Raw genomic sequence first — 16057 nt, forward strand, 5'->3', positions numbered from 1 at the left:
TTGTTTTTTGTTGGCACTTATGTTTTCTATCTTGTATTAAGACCTTACAACATCAAACTGTTTTCAGACATGGAGAAAAATACATCTCTCTTCAAAGGTTGTACACTAATAATAAGACAAAAATGGGAAGGGAAGAAATATAGAGAAAGAAATGAGCACTTGATGTGATCAGCTAGTGTATCAGCTAGCAATGTGCTTAATGGTTTCAGCACTTAGCATGATGGCTTTTTTAGAGGGGGAATATTTTTAGTACACATCAGAATCAGAATCTTCTTCAAAAAATGAAGAAGAATTTCAATGAAATACTATTGATGTCCATGGAGAGGATCTGTGAAACAGAATATAGCACCAAACATCAAGATGTTTGTCTGAAAATCTGATAAATGAGTGAGAGAAGGTGACTCAATCTGATGCAATGAAAAAGAAAAGAAATACACCATTGCAGGCCTTGAAATAAAATTTGTGTATGTTGGAACAGGAGTGAGCAGAGGCGTGCAGAGAACTGGGCTACCACTGTCAAAATGCAAACTGATAGAATTACAACAGAATACTCAGAAGGGACAGATCTGCACCGAATTTCTTTTGTTGAATGCTGAGGGAAGGATGTTAAACTGCTGACAGTGTAAATTGAGCAGTGCATTGGTGAATACCTTTTTCCTTCTGTTCTCCTAAAAAAGCCTTCAAATCTAACACTGAAAACTTGGGTCTGACATAGGAAAGTGGAAATCAAGCATCATGTATGAATTGTAGCAGTGATATGATATCCACCGTCCTTCAGAGATTGAGGGGAAAAAAGGAAAACATTAGAAACATTGAAAACATTGTTAGGAAACATTAGAAAACAATGTTAGGGTGTGTGTAGAGGAGGGCCAAGAGGATGACTAGTGGGAGAGTTGGAGTTGTTCAGCCTGGAGAAGAGAATGTCCTGAGGAGACCTGACAGCGGCCAAATGGGATCTACAAGAAAGGTGGGGAGGAACTCCTCCCCACTGCAGGACAGGACAAAGAGTAATGGTTTTAAATGGAAAGAGGGCAGATTTGCATTGGGCATTTAGAAGAAATTCTTCATGACAAGGCTAGTGAGGCCCTGGAACAGGCTGCCTTGCCCTTGAAGATGCTCAAAGCCAGGTTGGATAGGGCCCTTGGCATCCTGGTCTTTTGGGAGGTGTCCCTGCCCATGGAAAGTAGTTGGAACTGTGTGATCTTTAAGGTCCCTTTCAACCCAAATCGTTCTGTAGTTCTGTGATTCTGTTATTCATACTAATTTTGTACTGAGGGCTTAATACATACAAGGAAATCCTGGAATGCAAAATGGAGATTGTAATAAGGAAAGAAGATAGATTTCAAGTATGTGTATTGTTTGAAACCAAGTACAGAGGTAAATGTGAAAGCTCACCTGTGTAAGATAGATTGTTAATGAAACATATCTCATCAGAAATTCCATCTTCTCCAGGTTTATCTAGCAAAAACTGGCATACCTTCCCTGGTTGTTTTTGGTTAGTAGTGTCACCTTTTAAAACTTCTTTGGATTAGGCTGATCCAGTGAATTTATTATTTCTGTATACACCTGATAGGAAGAGTGAAATGCCATACTAAGTAACAAGTTCCTTGGGAGCAGTGTGACATTTAACCTGTTTACAGAATACTCGGTGTGTTCATCCCTTGGCTTTGCTTTTAAAGCAGAATCAGCAGCCATTGCATAGAAGTTAAGGGAATAGTTTGAACTGAATGCAAATACTGTTAACCTTCCTTTCCTCCAGCCCTGGAGTTACTGAGTTTGCTCTATAGCTTTTTCTCCTGGGGTTATACACTGTCAGCTAGGTTTAGAACAGTGAAAGCAGCCTGAGTATAGAACGCCTTCTATCTCTTATCAGTTATGCATTTCAGCTTTTAAACACTTTCTCATTCAAAATTTTGACCTAGTCATAGAAATATGTGATACATCAAAGCGACTTGTCAGCTGTCACTGAGGAAACAGTTGTCCTCTATTGAAGAGAGTTATGCAGTTATTGCAGCATCACTAGCACACAACACTATAGAATCATAGAATGGCCTGGGTTGAAAAGGACCTCAAATTCCTCAAGGACCTATAATTCAACTACAAAAAAATAAAGACTGGAAGGGAGGAACAAAGAGATAAAGACAGAAAAAAAGGAAGGAAAAGGGTGACTGAAACCTGTTTCCAGCTGACAGCTTTGTGACTTCCATGCACATAAAAATAAAACTATCCAGCTTGCAGTGGTATGCTTAAATAGCTTTACTGTGGCTTTTATATTTTCAGTGAAATGTACAAAAGGTAAGATCCAGCTTGCAGATTAGGATTTGTAGATTGATATATCTGTATTCAGTTGTCTGCCTATGAACCTGGTATTTGAGCTTCCATTCTTATGTGAAGATACACAGTTAATTCAGTTGATGAAACCCAGAGAGCTTTTCAGCTTATTCTGAAGCAGATACCCCCCTGAATACCTGCATAGCTTTGCAGGCTCCACTATGCTCTCTGAGTTGCCTGAACATAAGTGTCTAATACTGCTCAAGATTTCCTAAGGTATTAGAGACATCTGCACAGGGCAAGCACACAGAAAACAACTTAAAGGGGACACATGAGATCCTGGTCAAGGCAGGTGTCATACTCTGTAACATCTGATAAGACTTTGGGCACCTCTGTTTTGACTCCTGAGTCCTGATCTAGGTCTCTGTTTTTCAGTATGGGAGCTCAGCTTAAGCTCCTTCTTGTAGACATCTAAATATAGGTGTCTTAATCTGCAAGCTGAATCCCACATTAGTGGTGTTAGGTAAATGAACTAATACTCGCATTAAGAGCGTGGCTGCTAGTTCCAGTGCACCTTCTAATGCTTATGTGCATTGTGATGAGCACAAAGCACTGGCTTCTCGTTCTTTTATATAAAATAAATGTGTTCTGGGCATGTATTTTTAATTCGTATTTTTCTTAAATTCTTTGTAACTTGAAATGAGTCAGTGCTGCTAATTGTACTTACCTTTCTAAGCCTTGCTAGCAGCAAGACTGTGGTGGCCTATGGCATTATTAAGAATGATGTGATTTTGACAGTGATTGGGATTGTGTCTGTCTACACTAGGGCATTGGGGTGACAGTGTCCTTTCTCTAATGAAAGCCATTCATTGCTCTGCTGCCTCCTTAAATTTAGGAATTGATCTAGATATGAATTCACAAGGCCCATTACTCCACCACATCCACTGATCCACAAATACGTTTCGGTCAGGATGCACTTCAACAAGCATTAGCACTTAACTCAAGGACCCTGTGTGCTGGCTGTGAAAGCCATCAATTTTGGGGTTTTAGTTATGTTCGGAATTCCAAATGAAAAAAAGATGCTTGTTACTGCACTGTATTGCCAGAGCCTTCATGGAGGTGAACAGTTCAGCTGTTAACACCACTTTGCTATTAATGGCAACATTTCTGAGTTCATGGTGTTCGTTATTCTATATGGCTTTTACTTCTACTATCACTCAGAAATGGCAGTCAGTAGGTTCCAGCTACTGCATTCCTTGTCTTGCACAAGGGAGCTGCCTCAGGGAAGGTGTGGGTCCCCGCAGTGCTGGGCAAATCCTGCTCCAGCCCTTTCTGTAAGGTTTCTTACTGTCTCTCTGTAGTGCAGCTAAGCTTTGTGTTCTCACACAACAGAGAATTTAGTATACAGAGAGGTCTCCCCACAGAGGGCTGGTGCAGAACTTCTCTGTTTCACTGTGGAATTAACTTTTGTAAAATGAGAGCCACACTTACGTGTCCTGATCTGAGAAGAGGTTTGTCTGCTGCTTTTATATGGACGGGAAAGTGGGATGAAGTCATCAAGTAATCCCCCCCAAAAAGCAGAAGCTTTTTTGTTGCTCTCATGAAGCTTGTTGTGTCCCTAAATGCAAACCAGTGCAGCATGTTGGAGTTGCCTCATTCCTAACTGTTAAAGAAACCCCCTGTTACTGATTGTCTTTTTTTAAAAAAAAAAAACAAAACACATACAAAGTAGGTGGGAGGTAAACTAGTGTAAAGTGTCCAAATTTTAAGATAAAATGAGAGATTTCTGTACCTTTAGAAAGGACAAGACTTTGGAGGGAATTGGAGCAGAGCAGGGCCTTTCCCAGTTGGGCAGATTAGGCCAGTATCATTGACTGGCTGGTTGGGCTTTCTGATATCACCTGCAATGCCAGGGGAAGAGGCTGAGGCTGCGTTCACTTTTTGTGCCCTGGAAAAGGGTTTTTTTTTCCACAACCTGCAGCTGTGGGGAACAAGACTGAGACAACTGAGGTGTCTCACAGCTGAATGGCCAGGAGAAGGAAACCAGGGCCTCAGTCTATTCTGCCCAACAGCTATCAGGTCCACCTGAAAAAGTCTGCCTGCTACAGATGTTGCATATCTTTTTGATGCTTTTCCTCACAATTTAATTCTCTTCAGTGTTTCTAAGGCCTATTGTCTGTGGCTTTGTTGTTGGAAAAATATAGTTAGTCCTGGTTTTCTCGCTGATCCTGTCGTACTTCAGTAGGAACACCTATTAACTTTTGCACATTCTTGTCTGCATGCCATTGCCATACACAGGCAGTGAAGCTGTGGTACTGCTTTCTTCACCAAAACTGTGACACAGAATTTTAGATGTGTGTCTTTGGCTGTGATTTGCCAATATTTTGTAAATATATGTGACTTCCAGAAAGTATCTTGTTGTACAATGAGACTGGCTACATGGATAAGGACTCAGATGTGGTTAGAACCTTGTACAGACTGAAACATCATTTTCTGAATATTTTCAATCAAAATTAATTTAAGTTAATGCTTTTTGTTAGTTGTTGGTGATTCTCATGGTGACCCAATAAGGCCGCCATGAGGAGAAAATATTCCTTCAGAACATGTCAGTGCTTCAAAATTTATGTACATGTACTTAAAAGAATGTAAAGACTAGAGAGCAAATGAAATTATGCAGAACTGTGGTGAAATTGCACAGCACTGTACTGTGGAGACAGAAAAGTTGAATGAAGGTATTTTATTTGAATTAAGAATATGAATTATTAATCGCAATCTGAGTAAGAGAACATTTATGGATTCACTCTGTCTTTTATGTCTCAGTGAGAGACATAACTTTACTCCAGGTACGCTTTCTAGCCAAGCAGGCCCTTCTCCATGGGATCACAGCAGAACTGATGTATGTGATATCCCAGAGATTGAAGAGAAGAGCTGTTTCTCAGCTCAATTTCTGCATCACAGAGATGCACAGCATAGTGCTGACTTTAAGAGGTGCTTTTGACTAGTGGTCTGCATTCAACATAGAAATTCTTGTTACCCCAGAAGTAAATTCTTATCTCACCCCAATAAACAAGCATTAAATAGTTCAGAAATAAGCATGGAATGTTTTTACATTGTGTATTAAAAGAAAATTAGAACGCTTATTCAAACATAGCTTTGTTGAATCCAATTTCAATTTTTAATCATTCGTTTGAGCTTAGTTACTAATCATTTAATTTTAACAGATCTTTCCTACCATCAGCTCTAAGTGCAAGAAGCCAGTTTTACTTCTGTCCCTACAGTTACACAGTGTGTAACTGCTTTCAAAAGTTAAAAAGAAGGCAAAAAATAGAAGGCAAAAGAATGAATTTCATTTCTTTAGGGTCTCTTGTTTTTCTTTTTTTTTTTTGGTGGAATTTGTGTGTGTGTTCTTGTGTTTTCTTTTCCCTCTGTGACTCACAATGCCCAATGTTCTGATTTATTAAATCTAAGCTATATACATTGCTTACTGGATTTGTTTACTCAGGTTGTTCTGTGGAAGAGAAAGAACTGGGTGGTATATTATACCTCTGTTACATATTCACATTTGTTTTCTTTTCCTATTGTTTGTTTGAATTGTTCCATGTAAGTAACTCACTTCACTCTTCTGGAAAGGCTGTGAAGGAGAATTAGTTTCTGGAAGTGTCTGTATAACAGTGCTGCAGTTATACCACTGCTATCTTTGAAGGAGCCTTTAAAAAATACCTGTGCTATAAAAAAGAAAATTGTAAGGCAAAGAGATAAATACAAGGTTTAAATCTAAGATACTGGAAGTTTGGGCCTAGTATGTGGAGATGCTGCAGGTATATATTATGTCTGAATTATTTTCATTTTTTTGTCAGAACAGAGTGCTACTTCAGCCTAGGCTGGTACAGTTACTGCTTATTTCCTGGCCTTTGGTAGCTGAAAATGCCTAGAGATATTGAACAGAAGATCCCACAGAAGATCTAGTTTACATAAATTAATACTGTGCTGTCACAAACTGATAGGATCTAATGCATGAGGTTTTAGGAAAACATTTGTAATACAAATTTGTTAAACCATTTTAGGAACTGTCTTTAACCAATTTACAGGAAAGCTTCCGGATTCATTGGAATGGTGTTTGTGTTTATTAGACATTAAAATATTTCATGAACACTACTTTGTAAAAAGTCACCAGTATGGAGAAAAAAATCAACCCCAACCTCACAGGCTGTGTGCTCTTCCTATGGAGTGTGTGATCTTAAGTTGTCCTGTTAGAGAAGCAGGAATGTAAGCACACCGGGAAAGCTGAGCAGTGGCAAATGCTCTTTAGTGAACTGATGTGACCAGAGTGTTCATTTTCTAGGTCTAGCATAGGCTGAGTTCCTCCTTGCTATTAAACTTCTGGAATTCAATCAGAATGAGCTTTATTTATTTATTACTAATGCAGGAGTGGACCAGGCATTGCCACAAGAACGTCGAACTCCGGTTACTCCGTCCTCTTCCTCCCGATATCACCGTCGCAGGTCCTCAGGGTCACGGGATGAGCGCTACAGATCGGGTGAGTAGAACTGAAGAGCAGAGAATTGGAATAAAAAATAGAAGTTTTTGTTCTCTACTCTGTTTAAAAGAATTTTGTTGTAAGCTCTTGTAAATAGCTATGCATGAGAAGGGACACTTTCCAAGCATAGGATGGATTTACAAAGCCAAAGCGTATCTGGATTTTTGTCTGACAAACAATGTGAAGAGAACAATAAGGGTTTCTAGGGGCCTGTAAGCAGCAGAAGGAAGACTGGGGAATGTGTGGACTCACTGCTGAATGGAGCAGGACAGCGAAAAGGATGAGACGTGTAATGGGTTTTTTGTACCTTGATCTCTTATTGGTGAGATTTTCCTTCAGGAATCCAAGGCCCCAGAGACTAGCAGCAAAGTCTTGAGCAATGAAAACATAGGCTCTTTGAAAAGGGATCAGGACGGGGAATATTTAAACAAACTGATCATGTAAAGGTCATGGGGCATGACGAGTGCTGAGGAGCTGACCAGTATCATTATGAGGCCTCTCTTGATTCTTTGAAAGCAAGCATCAGTCCTTTCTCTGGAATGGGAAGAAGGAGAATCTGGAGAACTACAGGCCAGTCAAGCTCTGAGAAGATGGCAGAACAAATAATATTTGAAATATATGAAAGACAAGAAAGTGATTAGGAGTAGTCATCATGGACTTAAGAAATCCCCTTATTACATTGGTCAATCCATGATCACCAACCTAATAGCTTTTTACAAGAAAATGACTACTTTGGAGGTTGAGAAAAGAGCAGTAGATGTGTTCTGCCTGGTCTTAGTAAGGCTTTTGGCAGTATCTCCCCTAGCATCCTCCCTGATAAAGTGGTGAAGTATGGACTAGAGAAGAGAACATTGAGGTAGATTTCCTGTAAATGGGATCAAAGTCTCTTTGCAGTGTCCCTCCAATACATCACAGACTGGAAGAAGTGATTGTTATATAACTGAAAGAAAAATGAGCTCTGAAACTTCTTTAATCTTATCTTTTAAGGCATAATGTGCTTGTGCTGCACCATAACTGACTGAGAGGTTGGTGGACTGAGCTGTTGTTTAAACAGCTACAGAGACTACTGCAGCAGAGGTGCCCTTCTCAGATAATAGCCAGACAGCAGCAACACATTTTTCTGCCACTGCCTCTCTTCCAGCTGTGGAATAATGGAGCAAAGACAGCAGCACTTGTCAACCATTGTGGTGTAGAGATCCTTGTGACCTGTGAATAAAAAGCCAGAGAATGATAGTTGGGGAGGTCATGGAGGAGCCATCTCTGGAAGTTTTGGATTGTGCAGGGAGACATAACTTGCTGGACACAGTCAGACTCATTGTGCTGACACATCTGGAAAGCTATAGAGAAGTCCTTATTAAACCTTTTGTAAGATATCACTAGTTCACTTCATTAATCAGAAAGCTTGCTAGTCTGACTTAAAGGAAAATTAAATGATAAATGTTGGCTAAGAAATGTCATCTATGTCCAGATCACTCTGATAAATCTGAAAACTCCCTTCTCCCCTTAGAAACCTTGAGTTCGCACTGTAGATGCTGCCAGTTTTTCTTCGATTAATGGCTGTGTGATGTGTGTAATGGTTCCTTGATGTATAAACTAGAAGCTTCTCCTACATTATGCTAAAAATTGTCAACGTGGTGTTTTTAAACAGATAGAAATATTGGAATTGTCTAGTTCATGAACCCATGTCCTCAAGCCTCCAATCAAAGATGAGTTTCAGAGGAGTTCTGTTAAAAACGTCTGTGTTTGTGTGTAAAATCTGCTTGAGGTATGCTTAATGTTTGCAAACTAAGATTATGAGTCCATCTGGGGATGGGCAGGAGGAGCCATGATGCATATCCCTGTGTGCCTTTTCTGATACCCAGTGAGGCATGTTTTTGAATTCCTACATTGATATTGCTATAGAACGTGATTCCTCAGTAAGTCACCAAGCTCTCCAGCAAATTGCTCTGAACAGCTACCAAGGCTTCATTCACTCAAAAGAAAATTGTACACAGCAAATGTCAACACAAGTAAATGTAAGCTTCCATCTCAATGAGGAGAAGTTATCACTTCATCACTTATACGATTAGTCTTTGAAGAGCTTGACTAAGATAGAATGCAGTGTTTCTATTCTGGATTTTTCTATCCACTTCTATACATTGCCTTGATACCAGAAGTCCATTTCTTTCTTGGTTTCGTGGCTCTCTTACTGCAGGGTATGAAATTATAAATCAGATTTCTTTCTGGTTATCTTGTCTTCAGATTTGCTTCTGTTAGGAGCCTCTGTTTAGCTTGTTGTTTTGCTGTGCTTAATGCTTCAGCATCTCTGCTCTGATCCGATTGTGATTATTCAATCCTAGCTGTTACCTGGTTTCAGTGCTTGTTATCATATTTGACACATCTTCTTGGAAAGAGCCCAAAACAAAATGAATGTACAGTCTTTAACAAATAAGTAATTCACTTCTAGGAAAACATTTCCCTTCCTTAGGTTTTTGTTTTGTTTTCTTTTTTTGCACAATTTATTTCAATTAACAATGAAAACAAATCTTCTCCTGAAACTCTGATCAAAGTCCTTTTCTGTCTCTTCTTTTTAAGATTTGCCTAATTGGAAGTCTGATGTCCTGAAAATCACCCAGCTCTCTTTCCATGTTTGCTTTTTACACAAATTCAGATGTCAGCAAAGATTATTTAATGAACTCTCTTTGGAGACTCAAAATCATTGCTGCCACTAATATCACCTTTAACTTATTCTCCCTTATTATGGTAAATATCAGGCTGTGACATTTTCCCTTTTCAGCCCTTTTTATTATTGTTATTTCATTAACATAATTTTTTAGCACTATAATTTTGAAAAACTGATTTCTATGATTTTTATATTCTAAATAAATCTGACTCTGAGCTTATGGTAGTTATTTTTTCAGTAAGTGTTCACGATGTGTTCTGTGTTTTAAAATGATTTTATTTTTGAATTCTGCCAATTAGACCATTAAAAATGTGGTCTAATTCCTTAAAACTGGAAAGTTAAAATTCCCTGGCTATTTTTTATATGGAAGTGATACTGAAATCATTAAGTTCCACGACGTTATCAACTTTGATAGTTTGTCAGATGTCTAAAGAATTAGATGCCATAAGTTAAGTAATTTAATCAACTCAGACTTGAAATATTTATGCAAGTATAGCAGCTAATTTAGCTGATTTTAATTCAAAAAGATTTGTTTTCTTTTTTTAACTACTAAATATAAAAATTCTTTCACTGTTTACCCACTCAGAAGCAGTATTTGGGAAGGTTTGCCAAATGTCAATCACAGCAATATTTTTTTCCTAGCAGCTGCTGTTCCTTAGCCTGCGCCTATACTATAACATTAGCTAGGGGCTCAAGTTGGCACTGAAGCCAAATGTTTTCATAGGTTGGATTACTAATTTTTGACAAGAGACCTTTCTGGCCAGTGACTTTTCAGGCAAGAAAAGCTGATGGGAGGAGGACTGACTTGCACTTGACTTTGGCCTCTGTGAAGAATGGATGTCAGCATTTAGCTTGATCTGACTCAAATTACGTGACTCTGCAAAATCAGGAACAGATTTAGGAATAGCATGGAAATAGTTCTGTTGAAAGTGCCCACCAAAGATATTTGAGTCCAACTGCCTGACCTCTTCTGGGCTAAAAGTTAATACACTACTGGAGGCATTGCCCAAATGCCTCTTGAATGTTGGCAGGCATAGGGCACCAAACACCTCATTAGGAAGCTCATTCCAGTGTCTGACCACCCTAATAGTAAATAAATTCTTCCTGATGTACAGATCTACCTTGGACAGCCTTGTGCCATTCCTGCATGTGATATCATGGGTTTTCATGGAGAGGAGACTGGCACCTCTCCATACAGAGAGTATAAAGTCAATAGGGATTATGTAGATGTAGCCACAGGCAGACATACAGCTTCATTTCTTTCATGTGGTTTAAAAACTAGGTTTCTCAACTGCTTTTGAAAGCTGCACATCCATGGATTTGGTATAGTGCATTGAGATAAGGACATATGAATTATGCAGTGACATAAACAAGTTGGGAACCTGAATGGCTTAACCTTCATGGTCTTATCACGTTATCTGAATGAACTGTGCTAACTCAGATTACTGAGATTTATGGAGGATGTTGGCACTACATGTCTTCCTTACAGTCACTAGAGACCTGTTTGTTCCCTGTTCCTTCTGACAGTGAGAAATCCCTTATAGGAAAAATTGAAGCTTCTCCCACCATTATTTAAAATACCATGATTTGAGCCATTGTGGTTTTGGAGGGAAGGTCACACCAGTTTGGTGCTTAAAATGGTGATCTGTAAGTCATCCCCAGAGTGGCCCTGCTTCTTGAGTTTGACCCAGCTTCACTGCTGTTTGAAGCAGAGCTGGGCTCTACTGCCACATAAAGGCTGCAGCTCAGTACAGCAGCAGCTGCTGCTGTGGCAGTTCATAATGTGATACCCCATGGGCAAAATAGGCATATCCTCTTAATTAGAAAAGCTTTTCTTGATCACAGTGAATCTCCATCAGATTGGTGGTGTTCAGCCTGTCCTGGTTGTTCAGAGCAAATCTCTCTGTCAGAGACCTTCAGAATTTACTTAAGTCCTCTCCAGAGAACAAGGATGTTGCCCGCCCTTAGCTGGGTGTTCAGTACTCGGAGAAATGGAAAGTCAATCCATACCAAGTTCATTTTTTTTGAAGGGATCTCCCTGGTGCCTTTAGATTATGCAAGAGCAAAAACCTTAGTTCTTCATCCCCGTGCTGAAAGCCAGGCACCTTCCTTGAACACTGGAACCTGTTTTGTACAGTTTCTATGGTTGTTGCTTTTCAGTTTAAAAAACAAACAAAATTATGACATAAGCACACAAAATCTATGCACCCATAAGAATTTGAAACTAAAAAAGTCCATCATTAAATGGTAGGAGATGTTATATAGTATGTCCAGATTCACGCATATGGGGTGGTGTCTCTTGATTCTGATTTCTGCTGTAGAATTCTGCTCTGATGAGATGAGAATATGAGAGATGCATTGGGCCAGGTTTGTTAAGTCACTTGTTTCTCATGAGGTCTCCAAGAGGTCTTGAAGATGTCCAGCATTTTAAATTGCCTGGAACAACTGTAGTGATTAAGGAAAACGAGACCGGTGAGCTCTGAGAACTGATGTTTGCAGATGTCAGAAGTGATGTGAGAAGAAGCAGCTTTGCTGAAATTACACTGCTTGTGTCTCAGGGTTCACATAATCCTGGAGTGAAGACCAGCAAGTGAGAGCACATGTGCTACATGGATCGCATGGACAGATTTTAAAAGGCGTACACCGGATGAGCGTAGGTTGGGAGCTGAGAAATAGTGTGTTTTGAGAGAGACCATATGTGGAATCAGCACCTCTCAGCGGGTGTCCTAGAGGAGAGACACTGCTGGTGACAGGTGATTGTGGCACCCTGACTCTTGGGAGCGAGAATCTCCCTTCATCTACTCACTCATTGTGATTTTTTTCCCGTTCACTCAACCTCTGAAGACAAGAAAGAAAAAAATCCAGTTCGTTGCACCATTCTTGGAGGGTTGCCAGCCCCCGCCCCAGAGATTCCACCACTGCAGAGAACAGTTCATTTTCCAAGCTCACTCAGCATTTCTTTTAAAAGACATCTTAATATAGGAGATTTTTGGAAATATTGCCAAAACAAATGCATCCTAACTACAACTCTGTCCCTGCTCACATTCCTCAGCCACCTTTCCCACACTGCAGTTCAACAGGGAAAAGACTGAGCGGCTTATACTGAGCATGAGATCATGAAACTTCAACACAAATCATTCCAAGATAGGGTTGAGGGGCATTTGAAATAAGGAAGCGAGGAGTGAAATAACGTTCCCTGTAGGCTCCAGTCCTAGAAGAGGGGTTGGCAGCAGACCCGAGGTAGTTGAGCTGCTCTGCTCTGTGTGTTTCGGTACACACCTCACCACGCATTTGTTCTCACTGGCCATGAGGTAAGCATGTACATGAGCTGCAACAAAGGTTGCTGATTTTTTGCATGTTTTCAACTTATGGTGATTCTAAAACATATGAGTAGTTTGTATTTTGCTTTTTTGAAAGTGTGTTCAAGGTCTCATTCTGTATTCTTTCTAGAACTGAAAAGGAAAAAGAATAGAAGACAAAACCGAATTACTCTATGAGAATATAGGACTTGTAGGGCATGGTAAAAAAAAAAGAATGGAACAGGAAGATAAAAGGAATCATTTTTTATTGAGCCACTGCTATTTAACATTACTCCAGAGAATAAGGAGGGAGAAAAAGATGATGAATGTACTATGTATCAAGACAGGACTTAATGTATGTATTAAAGCTGCTCAGCATAAAATGAAAAATGTGTTAACCCTTCAGGTGAGTAAGGAATACTGGAAAAAGTTAATCTTTACTGTAGGAACACTTAATCAGAAATTAATTTGTCTCCTGTTTGATTTAGTTTGCTATTAAGCTTAATTTCAATCTACCACTCAACCAGGGGAAAAACAGGTTGAAAGCAAGCTTTTGCAAAGATGTAATTCATATGGCCATGTCCTTGCTTTTGACCCAGCAGAAAAATTTGTAAGGATAATTGCAGAACTCCTGAGGAAAATTACTCAAGGATCTCCAGAGAGAAATGAATAGAAAGTTGATTTACTTCAGATCACATAATAAGGAGGCCTGAGCTGAAGTCACTATACAAAGCTGACTTCCAGATTGCATTACAAATGCGATAATAAATACATGGAGGGATGGAAATTATTAGTGGGCGGCTTGCATGTTTTTTTACTTCACTTATGATTAGAGTTAGTATAATATTCAATCTCAGAGTTTGGAGAAAAAATATTTTTAAATCAACTTTGTTATAATATCTGGAGGTTCCAAAGTCTAGCAAAAACTATGCCCTTCATCAAAACTAGCAGTGGAGTCAGTAAGAGTTCAGTCTTCAGCTTTGTATCCTCTGTTTCCGTCAGATGACCTCTGTATTTCACGATCTGTCCATGCAGCTTTCCCACTTGTATGTTCAGCTTTTCTCTTCCACCCAGAATTATGGATTAGCACTACTGCCATCCAAACTGCAAAATGATAGCCATGCTTTTTCTTCAGAATCTAGCTTTCTGAGTGCATGGCAACATGTGTTTCTAGTTTCTTCATACGTGCCTGTAGTTATTCAGTAGCACCTATAAGATGCAATTTTGTGGCACAGCTCTTTGCCCAGCCTAACGTTTCCTGCACCAGTGAAGTTTGTTTGCTGCAGCATCCTTGAGGAGCCAGGTCTTTCTCGTGGCACACTTGTGGGAGTGCAGGTGCTTTCTAGAAAGCTGATAATTCATTGTCAAAAATTGTGCAGGTCAATAGAATTTGGCCCAAATTCATGACAAGTCAGCAGAACTTCCCCTCGCATATCCATGTATCCTACGTTCCCAGTAAAACCCAAGACCCAGTATCAACCCAGTTTAAATGTCCTGAAGACTAAAACTTACTCACTGAAATTTTCTGAAATGTAAGCAACAGTTTGTTTCTGTCAGTAACCTCCACAGCCCTTGTATGAATGAATGTCTTATTAGAGCAGATGTTCCTGCATTCAGTTGGGTATTCATTGTGTGTGAATACCATATTTCAGAATTAATGGCACACCTGCTTGCAGCTGGAGAGAAATGAGGTGTCACACTTTTCAGGCTGTGTGCTTTCCTATCTTAATGCCCCAAGATGCTGTGAAAGTATTCTGACACCAGTTCTTTATAGCATCACCCACAGCAAAGATCCCTTGTTATACAGACTTACTTTCACGTTCCAAGGAGTGAGATGATTTTGCAAGGACTGATTTGTGTTGGATGAAATCAGCAATTCTTGTGAAATCACTTGCCCTTTGTATGCCTGAAAATACAGCCAGTGCTCTCAGCCCAGGACAATCAAAAAACAAAGCCTAACTGTAATCTGTTCTGATGATACCACGTTCACCATGTCTCACCCTGTTTAGTATGTCCTGATTGCACTTCCAATAGTTGTAGCTTCCAAATTATCTCTACTCAGAGTATTTACAGGCCACGTATTAGGAAATGAATTCTCAGTGTATCCCTTCGTTTCCATGGCAGCTACAACAAAGGTCTGATTAAACTCATGAGAGACTTTCATGCTTTCAAATACTAGTTTCCTGTAAGGCAGCAATTGCCAACCTTTCCTCTGTATAATTACTTTGCTTACTGTTGCTATACTTAGCATTGCCTTCTCTAGAATTTTTAGCCTTTAATAATGAGTGTCCGTGGTCTTTGGGAGGCTGATTTCTAATTGTCTCAATTGCCTTCCTGTAGTAACTCAGAAGCTGTTATGATTCTGCTGCTGCAGTATGTTTAGGGCAGCATAGCTATCCTTGTTCCTCTTGCCTCCTGCAAGCTGCCTCTCTGCCTGTTCTTACAGCTCATGCAGCCCCAGGTGCTGGCCTCCCTGAAGCAGAGGCTTATTTGTATTTTCACTCATTTGTTCAATGTCTGACTTTAGGGCTGATCCTTTCCTACAGTATAAACAAGACATAAATATGTATTATATGTACATAAATAACCCCTTACTAAAAATCATCTGGCACTCTAAACTCATTAATACAGAGCATCAACCTTCTTTATCTTAATAATGTGTCACTACGTAAATGAGGCACCCTCAGCAAGTTTGCAATGACAGCGAGCTGAGTGATGCAGTTGACACACTAGAGGGATGGGATGCTATCCTGAGTGACCTGGGAAGGCTTGAGAGGTGGGCCCATGCCAACACCATGAAGTTCAACAAGGCTAAGTGCAAGGTCCTGCACAGGGTAGGGGCAATCCCAAGCACAGATACAGGTTGGGTGGAGAATAGCTTGAGAGCAGCCCTGAGAAGAAGGATTTGGGGTTGATGAAAGATGCAACATGAGCTGGCAGTGTGCACTTGCAGCCCAGAAGACCAGCTTTATTCTGGGTTGCATCAAGAGGAGCATGGCCAATGCTGATCAAGGGAGGTGATTCTGCCCCTCTGCTCTGCTCTCGCGAGACCCCACCTGGAGTACCGAGTCCAGTTCTGGGGCTTTGAATCCAGTTCTGGGGCCATGGAGCTGTTGGAACAGGTCCAGAGGACGACCACGAAGATCATCAGAGGGCTGGAGCACCTCCCCTAGAAGGACAGGGTGAGAGAGCTGGGGCTCTTTGACCCGGAGAAGAGAGGGCTCCAAGGAAACCTTATGGTGGCCTTCCAGTACCTGAAGGGGGTCTACAGGAAATCTTGGGAGGGAC

General features: G+C 40.2%; 1 protein-coding gene across 6 annotated transcripts in view; it reads left to right on the forward strand.

Annotated features, from left to right (window-relative positions):
- DIP2C (DIP2 acetate--CoA ligase C (putative)) overlaps positions 1-16057 on the forward strand; it is a 292787-nt gene that overhangs the window by 164434 nt on the left and 112296 nt on the right. For all 6 annotated transcript variants that reach the window (XM_090143116.1, XM_090143115.1, XM_090143117.1 and 3 more), the window contains one exon: positions 6698-6808. In XM_090143116.1, the coding sequence (XP_089999242.1) occupies positions 6698-6808 (111 nt within the window). The remainder of the gene's footprint in view (positions 1-6697; positions 6809-16057) is intronic.

The sequence above is a fragment of the Phasianus colchicus genome, chromosome 6 (genome assembly GCF_987193195.1).
Source record: "Phasianus colchicus chromosome 6, bPhaCol1.hap1.1, whole genome shotgun sequence".
Classification (NCBI taxonomy): Eukaryota; Metazoa; Chordata; class Aves; order Galliformes; family Phasianidae; genus Phasianus; species Phasianus colchicus.